This window comes from Coffea arabica, chromosome 11e, assembly GCF_036785885.1.
Source record: "Coffea arabica cultivar ET-39 chromosome 11e, Coffea Arabica ET-39 HiFi, whole genome shotgun sequence".
Taxonomy (NCBI): Eukaryota; Viridiplantae; Streptophyta; class Magnoliopsida; order Gentianales; family Rubiaceae; genus Coffea; species Coffea arabica.
The window spans coordinates 50,066,654-50,085,767 of NC_092331.1; the positions used below are offsets into that span (position 1 = coordinate 50,066,654).

The 19,114-nt window shown below is 32.4% G+C and overlaps 3 protein-coding genes and 1 long non-coding RNA gene across 8 annotated transcripts; 3 read left to right on the plus strand and 1 right to left on the minus strand.

Moving 5' to 3' along the window:
• Positions 1–2,312: 2,312 nt before the first annotated feature.
• Positions 2,313–6,443, minus strand: LOC140021754 (uncharacterized). Its single transcript, XR_011825726.1, has 2 exons — positions 6,103–6,443; positions 2,313–5,532 (listed from the first exon to the last, which is right to left on the minus strand). It is a non-coding gene; the product is annotated as an uncharacterized lncRNA (long non-coding RNA).
• Positions 6,444–8,015: 1,572 nt separating this feature from the next.
• LOC113718395 (flavonol 7-O-beta-glucosyltransferase UGT74F1-like) lies at positions 8,016–8,372 on the plus strand. Its single transcript, XM_027243302.1, has one exon. It carries the CDS (start codon positions 8,016–8,018, stop codon positions 8,370–8,372), a length of 357 nt encoding a protein of 118 aa, XP_027099103.1.
• Positions 8,373–8,604: 232 nt separating this feature from the next.
• LOC140021351 (UDP-glycosyltransferase 74C1-like) lies at positions 8,605–10,744 on the plus strand. Its single transcript, XM_072072107.1, has 3 exons — positions 8,605–8,811; positions 10,012–10,175; positions 10,261–10,744. Exons 1-3 carry the CDS (start codon positions 8,605–8,607, stop codon positions 10,742–10,744), a joined length of 855 nt encoding a protein of 284 aa, XP_071928208.1.
• A 2,677-nt stretch (positions 10,745–13,421) lies between these two features.
• On the plus strand, positions 13,422–18,511 carry LOC113719119 (flavonol 7-O-beta-glucosyltransferase UGT74F1). Of its 5 annotated transcripts, none has more exons than XM_072072964.1 (4): positions 13,423–13,781; positions 15,187–15,871; positions 16,527–17,225; positions 18,405–18,511. In XM_072072964.1, exons 2-4 carry the CDS (start codon positions 15,233–15,235, stop codon positions 18,435–18,437), a joined length of 1,371 nt encoding a protein of 456 aa, XP_071929065.1. In that variant the 5' UTR covers positions 13,423–13,781; positions 15,187–15,232; the 3' UTR covers positions 18,438–18,511. The 5 variants fall into 5 exon arrangements, with proteins under 5 accessions (XP_071929064.1, XP_071929065.1, XP_027099980.1 ...); XM_027244183.2 differs by lacking the exon at positions 18,405–18,511 and having other exon boundaries at positions 13,428–13,781; positions 15,187–15,531; positions 15,627–15,871; positions 16,527–17,311; XM_072072963.1 differs by lacking the exon at positions 18,405–18,511 and having other exon boundaries at positions 13,422–13,781; positions 15,192–15,871; positions 16,527–17,311.
• Positions 18,512–19,114: the final 603 nt, after the last annotated feature.

Here is a 19,114-nt window from a genome sequence, read left to right on the forward strand (position 1 = left end):
CAAATCTAATCAGGGTCAAATTTGGGTTAGATATATACAAATTAAGTAGTATTTTAGAGTCGAATGTTCTATATTTTTTTCTTAAACTATAATGTTACTTTTTTTAAAAATTTTTGGTAGAATTGGTGTTGTTATTATCATATTTATCAAAAAAAAATTTCCACGTTAAAAGGCCAGTAGTACTTTTTTTTTAATTTAGTGATTTCATAATTTAGATTTCATGAATGGTACCATTCTTGATTTTTTAAATCCACGACATTATTTCCTTTTGTTTTCTGTATAATTTTGCTATTTTACTTAGGATTACTAAGTTAAAAGATAAAATATTATTTTTTACTTTTTTACTTTTACTAAGTTTGGTAATGTTTTCTCTTTATTTACCTTCCCACTAATAAATTTCAAACCAAATTCCTATATAAGTGGAGCCACTTCTTACTTATTTAAATTAGAAAGGCATGGAAGGCACTTCTTATTTAGAAAAATGTTATTTGCACTCCATTTTTTATTATTTGTAATTCCACCATTTGTTTTATCATATAGTCTAATTAATGAAAACTATATGATCAAAATGATTATTGAAGTGTGAATAACAAAAATATAGTGTAAATAATCTTACTTATTTAAATTAATAAGAAAGCATGAAAGGATGTCATATTTGTTATCTCTTGTTATGGTCTTATAGAAGTTTTAATTGGAGTAGAATCATAAATAACGCAAGGTAATCGAAAACGTGATAGGTTGAAGTACAAATAAGATAACATGCACATTAACCAACAATTTGAAATGAAATGATTTTAAAAAGTAACTAACAATTTCAAATGTGAAGAGTAGATGTGGAAGTTAAGAGAAATATATTTTATAAATTAAATTAAATGTGAAATGCTAGAAAAATAGAATTGGTAGTGGGAAGACGTGTGAAGGTTTGTTGCTAAAAATTCTTTCTCAAATTTATATAGATATAGATAGATATAGATGTCTTTTTTTTAGTGGTTCAATCTCATATTCGTGAACTATCTGTAGAAAAAAAAATTCTGGACTATACTAATTTTGTTATACCAACTCTGTTATTCTTATTAGTGTATTAATTGTTACGCTATTTCAGGATCTATTTTTATTTTATCCGATAAATAAAATTTTTGTATGCAAAAAATGGGTACTCTATTCTTATAATGGAGGAAAGTCAGGAAAAGCTAGTATTTTATAGAAAAATGTGTTTATTTTTAGTTTAGCCGATAAATAAAATTTTTTATTTATAGAAAAATGGGTACCCTGTTCTTATAATGGAAAAAAGTCATAAAAAGCTAGTGTTTTATTGAAAAACGGGTTTATTTTTATTTGATCCGATAAATAAAATTTTTTATGAGAAAAACGGGCACTGTGTTCTTATAATGGAGGAAAGTCATAAAGAGCTAGTGTTTTATTGAAAAATGGGTTTATGCAGAATTTTATTTTATCCATAAATTTTTTTTATGGAAAAATGTGTACTCTATTCTTATAATGGCGGAAAGCCATAAAGAGCTAGTGTTGTATTCAAAAACAGGTTTATTTTTATTTTATCCGATAAATAAATTTTTGTATGAATGTCTAGATAAAATTTATTGATCAGATTAAAAGAAAATTTATTTTAACACTCATTTTTTCAAAAACAAATTTTTTTTTCGAAAAAAAAAGAAAATAAGCCCGTTTTCTAATAAAACAGTCGCTGTTTATGGCTTTTCTGCATTATAAGGAAAGAGTACCCATTTTCTCAAAAACAAATTTATTTCTCGAAATAAAATAAACATAAAGGCGTTTTACAGTTAACCACCCACTATTTACGGCTTGCCTCCATAAATTATCCACTTCACTATTTTTCATAAGTTAATTTACTAGTTGGATAAAATTGGAATAAAATTAGGTTGAACAGCAAATTACCCTTTAGGATAAAATTGAAATATAGGAAAGTAACCTATAAAATTGTAATCAAATTGTTTTTGCAAACGCAAGAAGAATAATTCATAAAGTCTCAAGAAACCTTTACAACCGTTATGCAAAAGCAACTTATTCATTCTAAAATTTTAGCATCAATTTGATTACCTATTGGACGTATCAACGTCAATAAGATAATATGTATTTTCTGATACACGAGACATAATAAGAATTAAACTTGCATTAATGTAGACCTAACAAAATGAGAAAAGTGGCGTAACTAATAATACAATAATAAGAATAACATATTTGGTATAACAAATTTAGTATAGTCTAAAATTTTATTTTTTTTCTGCAGATAGTTCACGTATATAAGGTGCAACCACTAAAAAGAATGACATGCATATGTAATGTAAAAATGAATATAAAATGAATGTAGTTACATTGTGTCATCCGGTATTCGGGTCCATAGTGGAAGCCGAACTTCAATAATGGAAAGCCAAAGTTGAAGCTTACTTCAAACGCTATGGGGAAGAAGTGGGGTCACCAAATATTTGGTACAAAGGAAAGACTTGCAATAACATAGTACGGAAGTCAGTTTTCTGTTTGCTTCCATCTGTACACGCTTCTACTTGAATCCCTGTGCACGCGCTCTCCAACAATTTAACGTCTCCGTTTGGATCGTTTTGCCCCCAACACGTGTCGCTCTCAGCCGGCATTCCTACCATAGGCAGGTTCCTACCATAAAGGTTTCCCATCTATCTGGCTCTCCCTCCTTTGACTCAGCATCACTCAAACAGTCCATCAAATCAACAGCCATCAGAAGCCAGCTGAGCTCCAATGTAAGTATTTCTTTTATTATTTTAATTTGTGCGCGCGCGCGCGTGTGTGGTATTTAAGTAGCTTTTTCTGCTCCATGCAAGATTTCTTCTCCTTTTCTCCGTTGGTATCATCAATATCTCCTCTGTCCTTTTTGTAACTCTACCAATTTCATAGGGATAATTGTCACTTTGGTGTCCGATCACTTAGGGTACAATTTACAAACCATGGCTTTAGAAAACTAGCTTGGCCCAACAGTTAAACCCACATCTCCTCTGCCTTCCAATCTTACCAAGTGTATAATTGATAAGGTGAAAAATTGTTCGATTTTGATAAACTCAGAAGACCAAATTCGTAAAATTTGCCGAAATTACTCTCCGTTGCACGAATGACTAAGTTTGAATTACTTGCCTTACAATTGCACGCTTGTCTTCCACTAATTAAAGACACAGTTATTTCATTTATCTCACATCTCTCCTGTCGCGCCCCATTTTTTCGCGATGGAAAAGAAAGTGTTTATAAAGAAAGATGTGATTTATTAATAATAAATGAAAAAGGACCTAAAATGGGACTTAAAAGAATGCGACAATTTAGGTCCCAAAATTTAGTCTAAAAGGGTTTTTAAGAAAAAATAGGAGTCGCCACTTGGTATGGAGTTTTGGTGTACCAAGTCACCCAAAAAATATTTTTTGACAAAAATAAAATAAATCAAAACCCTTTTTGACAACTCCAGGTCTTTGAAAACAAGAGAAAATAGGTTCGGGAGTCACGGTTGAAGAAAGGGAAGGCAAAGGTTTAATTGACTCAAACCTAAGGCACCCTTTCAACCTAGTCTAAGTTAGTTGCGAGGTTTAGTCAAAATTTTCCTAATCTAACCCTTAATTTTATCATATTTGGATGTTTCCTACATGGATGCAAATCTAAATTTATAAAAACATCGAAAGGGACAAAATGTTCATTCAAGGGTTTGATTGAACCAATCGCATTAATTGCGAAGGCCAAAATAACTCCTTGAAGGTGTCACGAATATGCAAATGATGAATTTAAAGTAAAGAAAAGAAATTAGATTATATACATATATAAGTGATCAAAGAAAAAGGGAATGCAACATAAAGGGTACGGGAGGCAAAACTCGTGACATAATTTTCTTATACATGGATTAATAGGGTATTTAAACTAAAAAGTTATAATCACCCATTTCCCATGTTTGAAAAATAATTATCCTAACATAAACAAGCAAATGAACTAGCTTAAATGAGATGCAATTCTAAATGGCATGATTAGCACCTATAGCGGGTAAGAGATAATATAATAGGGAATATCATACAAATGAGAAAAGATCCTAAAAATAAAAACATGCATGGAAATGTAGTGAATAGCACACAAAGATGAATCTAGCGCAAGACAACCTAAATGGTCTAGCGTTGGACTAGCCCATTTCTAAAAATCCTTACTAGCGTTGGACTAGCAAGTAAATAGAGGGAAAAGCCACAACTAGCGTTGGACTAGTGTGGTGACGTCATGCATTAACAATTCATAGTGAAACAAATAAAACATAAATTAAAACAAATAAACACGTAAGAGCACGTAGCACATAACACGTAAACATAATATCTAGATGCCAAAATCCTAAGAAAAGCGGATAAAACACATAACACATAAGCCACATAAACACGCAACCTATCTATTACATCGGGGAATCTAACTACAATCTAAAATGGGAAAAATATGACAAAATAAAATTAGTTATCCTATCTATTACATTTTGAGGTATTTAAATGTCTCTCGAATCATTATAAAAATTAACTAAACAAATATAATATAAGAAAATTTAAATGAACATTTAAATGCAATAAATAAAACATATAAAAATATATAAACACATAGGAACACATAGGAGCACATAGGAGCACGTAATTGACATTGAAATAATAAAAATAGGGGTACCTCCCGTTTGAAATGGTGACTAAATGGAGTCAAATTGTCCTATTTATACTCACAATGAACAAAAGAATCATGGCACCACTTTAATTGAAGAAAATAATAATGTTAAAATACTAAATTCACATTAACATGTCAAACGCAAAGAAATTTAAGAAACATCTAAAAATTGCAAGTTAAATATATTCAAAAGTAACATAATTAGCTATTAAAGAAAAGAAACAATCACAATAAAAAGAGACAAAATTCACTAGGGACTGGATTGCAAAAATTGAAAAAAAACTTTTGGGGACAAAATTTATATTTTTCCAAAGTTCAGAGGTCAAAATTAAATAAAAGATAAAATTCAGGGACCAAAGTGCAATTACTATAAGGACCTACATGAAAGAAATTTAAAATGTTTTGAACCACAGTAAAACTACTCTAAAGATCAGGGGCTAAAGTGCAAGTTCGTTTCTGATTTGGGCAAGAAAAGGGCATCGGGCCTCCCTTGTTATTTTACTTGGGCCGAACCTACCTAAACCCAACTGAAAGCCCAAGCCAAAACACACAGGCCAGCCCGTCTTTTATCACTCAAACCCAGCCAAAAAAATACATAGGCTCCAACCTCCTAACCCAACCGAAACCCAAAAGAAAAATAAACCAAAGCCCATCCCCCAAAACCTAACAAAATAACCACAAACCCACCTTAAAAAACTCACCTTAGCCCAAACACCTTTTTTCTTTCTTTCTTTCTTTCCTTCTTTTCTTTTCTTCCTCCACTTCCAGCCGTTTCTTTTTTTCTTCTTCTTCGGCCAGCTGCTCCGGCGACCTCTCCGGTCACCAAAAATTTCTCAAAATACACCTCCCCACTCCATTTTTCGCCTAGATTCCATTTCCGGAGTTAGTTTTTACGAAAAATGAGCCAAAAATGGTCAAAATGCCAAGAAATCAGTTCAGTTTTTATTTTTTTAAAACCCTCACATCTTCACCAAAAATCATAAAAATTATGCCAAAACCTTCTTGATAACTTCTACAATACAACTATAATCTTAGTTTGACAAGTAAACAACAACAAAAGGATGCATTAAATCAAAACAGCCCCAAAAATGAAGAAAATTATTCTAATGCTTTTAAGGCTCAAAAACTCCCAAAATTTTGGATAACCAAGCATTTTCAGATCTTTGCTAGCTAATGGTCTTCCATTTAAGCAAAACATACACGCCAAATTCACTTCTTTGATTCATTTTTTCATTTAGACATTTTTTCAAACATTTGGCATGCATTCACAGCACCGTTTCTTTTTTTCTAATTTTGTTCAGTGACCCATCCCAAAATTTCATCCATACAACACCAGCAAAAACCAGCAAAAATAAGCAATAAAAAAGGTAACCACACATACATTCAATCTAGTTAATTAAAAAAAGAAAAGCTGGAAAAAAGGGAGATAAATACCTCAATGAAGAGTTTGGTCCCTTTGCCAAGATTTTTGATGAAATTGCCAAGCTCCAATCCAACCGAGTGCTCCCTTGTTGTGTGCAAATATGTTGGAAAAAATTTGGGAGAGAGGAGAGCCGAGAGGGAGAGAGGAGTTTTTCTCTCTTTTTTTTCCCTTCTTCTTTTCGGTCCAGCCCAGAGAGAGCCGAGAACCTCTTTTTTTTTGTGTCTTTTTTTTCTCCTTTTTTCAAGAGAGAGCCGAGAGGGACTTGTAACCAAAATGGAGCTTGTGTGTAGGATCTTTTTTCAAATGATGGCTTCTGCCAATGAAAAGAAAGGTGCATGGCAATTGAGTATGGAATGGGTTAATAGGGGTTTTGGTAGAGAAAATGATTATGATGATTTTATTATTTTTTTTTGTTTGTTTTTTTTTGTTGTTTTTGTTTGTTTGTTTTTCTTTTTCTTTTTTTTCCCTTTTTTTTTTAAAGCAAACCTGCAAAAATGAGAAAAATGCACATTAAAATGCTAGAAAATAAATAATTCATTAAATAGAAAAATCTTGAGAAAATATTAAAAATTGACAAAAATTTGGTGTCTACATCTCCCATGAATTCTTTACTTTCTTAAAAATCACTTAAACATTTAATTGTTTTTTCTAGTTTTCTGTCTAACCTGTCTTTTACCTTTCGGTAAGTAAAGCTACATCTATTTATTTTTTTTTAACAAATTTATTGCCTTTGCTGAGTTTGACCAATTGAATTCTAAGTACATATTTGGAAACATTGGAGTTATGTTATGTCTACTTGTCCTATCATTTTAGTCAAACAAGCTTTTCACAATGTTTTAAAAATCGGACCGTTAATTGAATCGGTGAAGTGAAAGGGTCGAGATTCAACCGGTCGGACCGGTTCAACCCCGATTCAATAAATTTTTAAAAAAATAATTTATATAAATATATATATGCACAAAATAAGACATGTAATGGACTAATTTAATACTTTATATGATGAAAAGTTTACTATTTTTTAATAACTTGGCTTTTTAAAAATAAATTTTTTAAATTATAAGTTAAAACAATAAATTTCATTTCAATTTCAATTATATCTAAATCCAACCCAAAAATATCACAATATTTTGAAATTATACAAAATTCACGTCTATGAGAATTTAGATATTGTGAACTTAAATTTTAATTTACGTTTTAGGATTTAGAGATTGCAATTTAAAAAAAGGAAGTTTGGAGTTCGAAGGAAGTCAAGAAAATCGAAAATAGAAATGTAAACTTGATAAGAAACAAAAATGAGATAAAAGTGAGTGGTTATGGCATTAAATAATTTGGGTTAAAGAAAAATAATTCTTTTTTAACTTTTTTCAATTTAATGGACAAAAACAAAATTAAAAGATGGAAGAAAACATCAATAAATTAAAAATAAAGAGGTTTGATTAAAAAGGGAGTCATAAAAGAAAAGAGGATAGAGAGAGAGAGATAGAGAGAGAAAGAGAGTTGAAGATTAAAAAGAAAGAGCCATGAGAGGATGAGATTTTGTAAGAAAAATGGAAAAAAGAAATATGAGTGTTTGTTTTATATAAATAAGTTATAAAAAAAAACTAATAAGATGTGATGGTGCAACGGTTGATACATTGGTTTTCTATTACAAAGGTTTTGAGTTCGAATCTTGATAGCTGCATTTTGCAAAACTTTATTAAAAAAAAAGGGGGGGAAGTTGAAAACCGGGAAACTGCCGGTTCAATCCGGTTCAGCGGTTTTCACGGTTCAACCGAGTTTTGACTGGTTTTCTGGCAAAATCAACAATGGCATAGAACTGGACCGGTGTCATGACCAGTTCGCGATTCAATCGATCGAACCGGTCGGTCCGGTCCGATTTTCAAAACATTGGCTTTTCAGTGCAAAAAGGTGAACAGCGAAGGAGATGGGAAACGGAGAGAAACAATACAAAGCTCATCTTTTGGCTATTCCATATCAAAGTGTGGGCCGCATAAATCCTATGCTTCAGTTATGTAAGAAACTCGTACGCAAAGGGCTGAATGCCACACTAGCCATCACCTCCAAAGTTTCGTATCCAAAATCAGACATAGTCCAGATTGACATAATATCCGATGGCTATGATGAAGGTGGCTTCTTCATAGCTGACCCTGTCCCAATCTCCATGGCTCGCTTTAAAGAAGTTGGCTCACAATCAATTCTTGAACCCCTGAAGAAGTATGAATCCTTAGGGACTCCAATTGATTTCATCATCTACGATTCATTGACACTGTTTGGATTGTAAATTATTTGCCAAAATTTATTTGCTTATATCATCATTACAATTTCCAACACACATTTTTATCTTCCCAATTACCTTTTTATCTCACATACATCACATCACAAAAGGTAGCTCTGTTTGGATTGTAAATTATTTGAGATATTTTTACTTGCTACCTTTTGTGCTTGATTTTTGTAAAGAAATTGGTTTACCTGGAGTGGCTTCCTTCACTCATCAATGTGGTGTTAACTACATAATGCACCAGTTTTATCATGGAAAGTTGACTAATCGGGTCACTGAGTTTCCAGTCTCGAGTCAAGGATTGCCGACACTTGAACATCAAGATCTTCCTCATTTTGGTAGTAATATACCATATCATTTTGCGTATGTGGCTGAGCAGTTTTCAAATGTGGATCAGGCGGATTATGTCCTTGTCAACACATTTTATGAGCTGGAAAAGGAGGTGCGTCTTTGGTTCAGTTTCTTTGGACTTACATTTGTATCTCTCTGTGGCTCCATCACTTCTTTTCTAAGATGTCCTGTTTCCATTTTACCAGTAAATTACCTTTTACCTCCCTATGCTTTAGTGCTTTATCACATAACCTTTCTATGGTTTAAAAACCTATATATAACTTCCTTATGGTTTAGGTTAAAGTATCACCTTTAATTTTTTTTCATTGAAACTAATTGTCAATGGTAAAAAGTCAAAATCAAACTAATAAATTGACAAATTTACTCTTTTATTACTTCTTTTTTCCCCCTCCAAACATAAGAAATAAGAAATTGAAATAAAAAATAGATAAATAAGAACTAGAAAATACCATCAATAATTTGGTTTAAAAACCTATAATGATATTTGCGGTCAAAAAACATTTGGAATTTTTTATTTCTTATTTATTTGTTTTATATTGTCCTTCCATTTTTTTTTGCTTAAAAAAAGAGAGAAAGAAACGGGCTGAAAAGGAAAAAAAAAGTAGTGAAAGGGTGAATTTGTCAATTTATTAGTTTAATTTTGATTTTTTACCGTTAACGGTTAGTTTTAATGAAAAAAATTAATGGTGACACTTTAGCCCATATCAGGAGGGGTTTTATGTAGGTTTTTAAACCATAGGGGGTACTCATGAATATTTTGGTTTATACATGTCTCCGTGTATGAACTAAGTTTCAGTATTTCTCATAAGATAAACTAAATATTCAGAACAAAACCATTTGTCTGTTAACAAAGACATGTACTTTGTTGAATTTTTCCAATATGAACGGCGGGCTTGATTTATTTTTGTACTGGAAATAGCACAAGGCAGCTCCAGAAAAATGCAGGTGGGCTTTTTACTGCTTTTCAATGAGTTCCTAGTTAGACCATAAACAGAATCTTTTGACTAGTTGAAGCCGCTAACTGGTACTACTTAGTGAGGAGGTCCATTAAGTGAAAATTTTGCAACTAAAATCATAATTTTCAGACATACTATATCAAGCACAGGACGCAGATCGTTGGTAGAGTTAGTGATGAATTTGTGATTTTGATTTAACTTAGCTTCACGGAATGAAGATGTATGAATGGTTTGACATTATCCTTCATCGCTCATCTAACTCATTTAACGCAGAATAATGTTGAAGCTACAAATATTTGTAAAATTTGATCACCTCTCTGTTTTATTTGGCACAGGTGGTGGATGAATTTTCCAAGCACTTGCCAGTTCTGACAGTAGGACCAACAATTCCCACTTTCTACCTGGATAGGAGAGTTGTGGATGACAAAGAATATGGAATCATTTCAGCAGACAATGACCCCTCAACATGTTTAAATTGGCTAAATAATAAACCAGCCAGGTCAGTTGTTTACGCATCGTTAAGTTGTGTGATTTTTGCCAGTTTTGACGAAAAGCAATTAGAGGAACTTGCTTTGGCTTTGAAGAACAGCAACTACTACCTCTTTTGGTCTGTCAAATCTTTTGAGGCTGAAAAGTTGCCAAAAAATTTTTAAAGATGAAGCATCTGATAAAGGCCTCGTTGTACCATGGACTCCACAATTGGAAGTACTATCGAGCGAGGCTGTAGGATGCATTTTTTCACATTGTGGTTGGAATTCAACACTTGAAGCCTTGAGCCTAGGAGTGCCAATAGTGGCAATGCCACAATTTGCTGATCAACAACCACATGCTAAGTTTATCCAGGATGTTTGGAAGGTGGGGATTAGAGTGAAGCATGATAAGAATGGACTCGCAACAAAGGAAGAAATTGGACGATGCATTAAGGAGGTAATGGAAGGAGAAACAGGCAAAGAAATAAAGGAAAATGCTATGAAGGTTTCCAATTTGGCTAAAGCGGCAGTTAGTGAGGGTGGAAGTTCAGATACAAGTCTCGATTACTTTATAAGCAAGATAACAAGTTCCTCTTGATCATCTTGTCCTTGAGAACCCTATGTTGGTTGTGTTGTTTGTCCTCTAGTTGTGTTGTTTGTTTTCTAGTTATATGAAGAAGCAAAACGATAGAAGGGGGTGGCATTATCGAGCTCTGAGTTTTAGGGGAATTACCAAAAGTGTGTGCGAGGCTGTGAGTTTCTTTGAGTATTGTTGTACGTTCAATAAGTTAGCAAATTAAGTATTTCTTCCGTCCAATGGAAGTGTTATATTTTTCTTTAAGTAAGTATTATTGTATGTTCAATAAGTTAGCAAATTAAGTACTCCCTCTCTTTCCGATAGAAGTGTCATATTTTTTATTTTGAGATGTCTCAAAACATTTGTCATGTTGAAAAAGTTAAAACACTTTTTAATCTCTCTTTCCAATATAGTCATTTTTTTCTAATCATATATATGTTACCATTCAAATTTAAATTTTGAATTTATGGAGGTAAAATTGAAAAAAAGAAAAAGAAAAAAGCACAAGCATCACAATCAAACCACTATTCTTAAAAAGTTGGATTTTCGGAACATGACTAAATAATTGGGATGAAGAGTAATATATCTTCTACTTAAAATTTTGTGTACAAGTTTACTCGGTCTTGTTCTATTCAAATATAAGCAAATTCTGTTGTCAAACTAGTTTAATAGGAAAAAAAACCACTTGATACATTATTCTTAAGTATTTGATGAGACGTGGTTATCAACATCTCTAAATTTGGAAATTTACACTAATCCAAAACACAGTAGTAACATGAATACATGGATAATCTAAAACTTGATACTTTTTATGGGATAGGTAGACAATAGAGTTATCAATGGATCAGATCTTGGCCTAAACCCGATTTGTTTTTCCAGATTCAAAATTGGTAGTAGATCCGTTTACGGGATGCGTGGACAATAGAGTAATCAATGGATTGGGTCTTGATCTAAACCCGATCTATTTTTCCAAATTCGGAACAGGTAATAGATCCATTTACTTCAATTGGTTTTATTTATAAGCTAAATGGACAGGATATGAATATATATGTTGTCACCCGTTTGGATCTGGATTCAATTAGTATAAATATTTAATTAAAAAATTATAACATTCATTAAAATTTATTAATAATCCACTCATTTATTTACTGAAAGAGATTTTCTATAAAGCAAATAATTATTAGAATTAATCCAATCGTATTGTTAATGTTGTGCTAATAAAGTTTATGTTGAAATAAAACCTTGAAATTATATGAAATTAATTTCAAAATCTAGATACACTGGACCTGGATCTGGATCTAGCCAAGTACAGATCCTAAATTATATATCGAGACCCGTCTATATCCAGCTCCAGCTCCACATCGTTTTATTACATGTTGAAATCGAGTCCGAAATTACGTCACGAACTAAAACTATTAGCTAAGAAAAGTGCAGAAATGAATTATCTGGATTTGTTAGTAGAATAAAGGGAAAGAATTATGAAGATGAATAAGAAGAGCAATAGGGAGAAGGGGAAAAGAAAAGACCTGGAAAAGAGACAGGAATTTGGTATTGAAGATCGGGAAGAAAGATGCAAATTCGGTTACAACTTCGCTATCCTTTCCTACCAACTGACAATGGGTATTTAAAGACCAATCCCATAACTACACGTGGTTTCTTCCACTAATAACTATTATAATGATCAAAACGCATCCCTTATTACTCCAAACGACACCCTCTCCTTCTAATTTATGACAAATTATTAATTCCGACTCGAATCCAACCCTTGACATCCCTAATAGGCAGTAAATCACTAGATCCTTAAAAAATACCAAACAATTTAAAGAGTGGCTTGTTCTATTCTGTACCCTTAAGACACAATATAAAACAATTTAAAGAGGTGGGATTGAGCGTTGTTCGAAAAAGTTTAAAATTTTTTAGCTAAGGTTTCCTGAATTTAGAGGGAGATAATAATGTTTAAAATTTAAAGTGAATTCATTATTTATACTTTGTATGCTTATCCTATGCCCTAAAAGTAGATAACAGAAAAACCTTAAAGAGTTAAACTAACCATACTAAAATAATAACATCTCTAATTTCCATGATTCATGAAACATTAGTATCTCTTTCTTCTATTTTAATTAAACGATATTAACATCTCTAATCTCTATGCTTTCACTTTCTTTGTTTCGAAGTAAATACTCCCTCCGTCCCGTTTTGTTAGTCTTGGTTTTTTTTTCACACAGATTAAGAAAGTGTAATTAATTTGGTTGGAAACATAAATTTAGATTAATAATTTCCTAAAATACCCTTATGCTAATCACGAAGAGTGCCAATTAATATCAGTTACAGCTAATGGTGCCAATAAATATCAGTTACCGCCAATAGTGCACCCTGATTGTTTCAATTACCGCCAATAGTGCCAATAAATAACAAAGATAGACTTTTCATTTATCTATGTATTGGAAAAGCTCAATGTATTCAATGTAGTAGGTTAGTATTTAATAACAATGTATTAATAACAAGATATTTAATAAGGGTATTTTAGACAATTTGAAAGATTACTTCATTCCTTAATGGGAAAGTGGATTACAATTTGGGACAAACAAAAAAGAAAAACAAGACTAACAAAACGGGACGGAGGGAGTATTATTTAACTCGAGAATGATGACGCATAGGTATGCGAGAGCAAACCAAAAGAGCTGTTAATCAATCTCTAAAAATACTATATAGTACCTCTAATCTCTGGGATTTATTTATTTAACTATATCGTGCCTCTCTTTCTAATTAGTCAAACTAATCAGCCGTTAAAAATTCATCAGCCATCTGATTGGAAATCGTGTGAAAATTTGATTCTGAAACCCCCACAAATCACATCTCGTTTCTTCTGTCAAATGACTCTAATCTTCTTATTCCAATCTTCCCAACTTTTGCTATAAATACCACATCTCCCAAAACCCGCCACCCGGGCCCCCCGGAGTCTTATCTTCATCACTGGAAGACCGATCCAACTCACAAGCCTGAGACAAAAGGAGTTGCTGATTTCCACCCATCAAAAGCTAGCCAGCTGAGCTCCGATGTAAGTCTTTTCCGGTGTTCATTTTTTGTTTTTTGGTGTGGTATTTTACGTTGCTGCATGGAAGATTATTTCTCCTTTTCTCCTTTTTAAATTTTCCGCTAAATTTATGGAAGATGCGCTATTTTTGGCCGAATCTGCTGTTTCTGTTTTTAGTAATTTGTATTGGTGAATAAAGGAGAAGGGCAGAGTTAGTTTTAGGCTAAGAATAGAAAAGCATTGCGGCAGTTGAGTTGAATTGAGTTGAGTCAGATTGTTGGCGGTCCGGGTTGGGTTGTGGTTCACCTGAAATGATCTGAACTGTTTATCTAAGCTGCTATATATTTGAATAGAATCCGGTTTGATAAGAGTTAATCCAAATTTAATTCGGTGACTAATTAAACCAAAATTAAATAGAACTTTGTGTTTGGTAAACTTTCAAATTCCTTGAGCTTGATTTTATTGGCATAAAATAGAATTTACAAGTAAAAATTACAAGTTACTTGAGTTTGATTTAATAAGAGTTTGATTTGAAAAACATTTTAAAATAATCAAACAAACTTGAATATTATTCTGTTCCACTTTAGATAAATCTACAGGTGAGTTATGTGGCTATGTTAAAACCTTAGAGGAGGCCATCTAGCATATGTAAAGTCATAGGAGGTACAAGTAATTTACCCAAAATTTAATGATTTCATTTTCGTTTACTGATCACTAGGTAATTAGGTATAGGTATCCTTAATTTTAATATACACTGTCGATCCTTAGACCCATTTACCAAAATGAACAATCTTGCTTCCAGCTCAAAATGAGCAACCTTTGTTGGTATCATCATTATTATGTCCTTTGCCCTTCTGTAACTCTACCAAATTTTTTCAAATAATTGTTATTTTGGACTCCAATCATTTGGGGTGCAAACCCTGGTTTGGAACCTAGCTTGGCCCAACCAGTTAAACCCTCAACTCCTCTGCCTTGAAAAATTGTTCATCAATTTTGGTAAACTCGGAAGAACCGCTGCTGGTTCAGCTGTTAACCTGATTGAACCGAGATGATTTGTAGTGAATTAATCAGGTCAATGGCCCAATGCAATGAAGAAAAAATTCCTTAAAATTTGCTGAAATTACTCTTCGTTGCATGAATGACTAAGTTTGAATTGTATGCCTTACCGGTGCATGCTTGTCTTCCACTAATTAAGGACACAATTATTTAGTTTACCTTACCATTTCTCCCAGGAATTCTCTACCTAGAAATCGCTTGAACTTTTCTTTGTTTTTTCAAATTTCTATCTAACTTGTCCTTTACTTTTAGGTAAGTAAATACATCTATTGATTTTTGTTAATTTATTCCCTTTGCTTGTTTTTCAATTTTGACCAATTGAAATCTACATATTTGACAACATTGGAGTTATGTTATTTTCTGCTTGTTCCAGTTTAGTCAAATAGCTTTTGCGTGCAAAAGAGTGAATTGCAAAGGAGATGGAAAACAGAGAGAAACAGTACAAAGCTCATGTTTTGGCTATTCCATTTCAAACTGCGGGCCACATAAATCCTATGCTTCAGTTATGTAATAAACTCGTACGTAAAGGGCTGAAAGCCACACTAGCCGTCACCAAACACACCTCCAAAGTTAGGTGTCCAAAATCGGACAAAGTCCAGATTGACATAATATCCGATGGCTATGATGAAGGTGGCTTCTTCATAGTTGACCCTGTCCCAGTCTCCATGGCTCGCTTTAAAGAAGTTGGCTCACAATCAATTCTTGAACTCCTGAAGAAGTATGAATCCTTAGGGACTCCAATTGATTTCATCATCTATGATTCACAGCTACCTTTTGTGCTTGATCTTTGTAAAGAAATTGGTTTACCTGCAGTGGCTTCCTTCACTCATCAATGTGGTGTAAACTACATAATGCACCAGTTCACTCATGGAAAGCTGACTAATCCAGTCACAGAGTTTCCAGTCTTGATTCCAGGATTGCCACCACTTGAACATCAAGATCTTCCTTATTTTGGCAGTAATATACCATATCAGTTTGCACACATATGTACGCAGTTCTCAAATGTAAACCAGGCGGATTATGTTCTTGTCAACACATTTTATGAGCTGGAAAAGGAGGTGAGTCTTGTAATCAGAAATTTTGTTTGATTCAGGTTCCTTTGTACTTGTATTTGTATCTCTCTGTGGCTCCATCACTTTCTTTTCTTCTGTATGTTGAAACATAAATGTCTGCTTGTTGTCTTCTTTAAGGTAACCAATCTTAGATGTCTCGGTGTATGAACTAAATTCAGTATTTCTCATGAGAAAGACTAAATATTCAGAACAAAACCATTTGTGGCTTAACAAAGACATGTACTTTGTTGAATTTCTTCAATCTGAAGGGTGTGCTTGATTTATTTCTGTACTGGAAATTGCACAAGGCAGTTCCAGAGAAATGCAGGTGGGCTTTTTTACTGCTTTTCAATGGGTTCCTAGTTAGGCCGTAAACAGAATCTTTTGACTAGTTGAAGCCGCTGACTGATACTACTTACTAAGGAGGTTCATTAAGTGAAAATTTTGCAACTAAAATCAGACAAAGTTTTCAGACATACTATATCAAGCATAGGACGCAGATCATTGGTAGTCTTTAGAGTATCCAGAAGTTCATGGAATGATGATGTATGAATGGTCTGACATTATCCTTCGTCGCTCATCTAACTCATTTAATGTGGAATAAGGTTGAAGCTACAAATAATTGTAAAATTTGATCACCTCTCTGTATTATTTGGCGCAGGTGGTGGATGAATTTTCCAAACACTTGCCAGTTCTGACAGTAGGGCCAACAGTTCCCACTTTCTACCTGGATAGGAGAGTTGTAGATGACAAAGAATATGGAATCGCTCCAGCAGACAATGACCCCTCAATATGTTTAAATTGGCTAAATAGCAAACCAGCCAGGTCAGTTATTTACGCATCGTTAAGTAGTATAAGGTCTGCCAGTTTTGGCGAAAAGCAATTAGAGGAACTTGCTTTGGCTTTGAAGAACAGCAACTACTACTTCTTATGGGGTGTCAAACATTTTGAGGCTGAAAAGTTGCCAAAAAATTTTAAAGAAGAAGCATCTGATACAGGCCTTCTCGTCCCATGGACTCCGCAATTGGAAGTACTTTCGAGCGAGGCTGTGGGGTGCATTCTCTCACATTGTGGTTGGAACTCAACACTTGAAGCTATAAGCCTAGGAGTGCCAATAGTGGCAATGCCACAATTTTTAGATCAACAACCAAATGCTAAGTTTATCCAGGATGTTTGGAAGGTGGGGATCAGAGTGAAGCATGATAGGAATGGACTTGCAACAAGGGAAGAAATTGGACGATGCATCAAGGAGGTAATGGAAGGAGAGACGGGAAAAGAAATAAAGGAAAATGCTATGAAGTTTTCCAATTTGGCTAAAGCGGCAGTTAGTGAGGGTGGAAGTTCAGATGCAAATCTCAATTACTTTGTAGGAATAATTGCAGAAATCTCCCCTGAGATTTCTAACATTTGCACTGACCTCCCCTATCAATTTTGAAATTGCATTAACCTCCCCTAGAAAAAGTTGGAACTAATTTAAAAGGTAAAAGTGTGTGAAATTACTAGAGTACCCCTATTGGATTTGACTTTACAAGATGAAAGGTTTGAGTACTTTCGTCAAAACCAATGTTTAATTTGTTAAATAAATTAAACTAATCAAACTATTTTTGCATACTTAAATTAATTATCTAATTATCTAATTAACTAATTATCTAATTAACTAATTATCTAATTAATTAATTATCTAATTAACTAATCAAACTATTTCTTCATAGTTAAACTAATAACTAATTATCTAATTGTTAATAGTTATTAACTAATCAAACTATTTCTGCATAGTTAAACTAATTAACTATTAACTAATTATCTAATTAACTATTAACTAATTAATTAATTAATTAATTAACTAATTTTTATTTATCTAATTAACTAATTTCTATTTATCTAATTAACTAATTAAATAATTATCTAATTAACTAAAGCTGTTGTCTGTCCGAAACTAACAAACTATTTGCATGTTAAACTAATTAACTAATTAACTGCTTAACTAATTAACTAACTAATTATCTAATTAATTAATTAACTAATTTTTGTTTATCTAATTAACTAATTGTCTAATTATCTAATTAACTAAAGCTGTTGTCTATCCGAAACTAATAAACTATTCGCATGTTAAACTAATTAACTAATTAACTGCTTAACTAATTAACTAACTAATTATCTAATTAATTAATTAACTAATTAACTAATTTCTATTTATCTAATTTACTAATTATCTAATTAACTAATTAACTAAAACTGTTGTTTGTCTGAAACTAACAAACTATTTGCATGATAAACTAATTAACTAATTAACTGCTTAACTAATTAACTAACTAACTGATTAACAGACTATTTGCATGTTAAATTATATGCAGTACGCATTACCTATTTAAAGTATCGGCTCTTTATGGGTATTTTACTTTCAAACATTTAATTTATGATAAAAATATCAATATTTGTAAGTAAAATTCAAAAAGTGTTACAGTAATATTCTTACAAAAAGGGAGGGGAGGTCAGTGCAAATGTCAGAAATCTCAGGGGAGGTTTCTGCAATTATCCCTACTTTGTAAGCAAGATGACGAGTTCCTCTTGATCATCTTGTCCTTGAGAACCCTATGTTGGTTGTATTGTTTATCTATTTAATCTTCATTGACTTGTATTTCGTGATATTTACTATGAATGAATTTTAGCTATCATTTTTGTCGGACTAGCAATGAGCATCTGCATTGCACATGTTAGTCAAGACATAATGCGCAACAGGTCTTTTGTCTTATTTCTGTTTTATTTTTTGTCTCACTTTTTATTATATTGCTATTTTTCCTTCATAAATATCGTATTTTAATTCTTTTTTTATTTTCTTAATATTCAATAACTGTTAACTGAGCAATGAGATTTTTTTATAAATTTAACAAAATTAAAAAATCGAAATGCACAGAAAAATGAGATTTTTTTAATGATTTTTTTGCTGTATTTTGTGATTTCCTATTATATATTTGCTTTTTAGAAATCATTGTATTTTTTTACTGTGTTAGCAGTTATTTGATAATAAGAAAACAAAAAAAAATGATATTTATGAAAGCGAAATACCAATATACTAAAAAGCGGGATACAGAGCGGATACAAAGTGAGATAGAAGATTCATTACACAATATCAAGAGTTGAATTTTAGGGGAATTACCAAAGGTGTGTGAAAGCTTTTTTGAGCGAGTATTATTGTACATTCAACAATTTAACAAATCAAATATACCTTCCACTTAAAATTTTGTACAC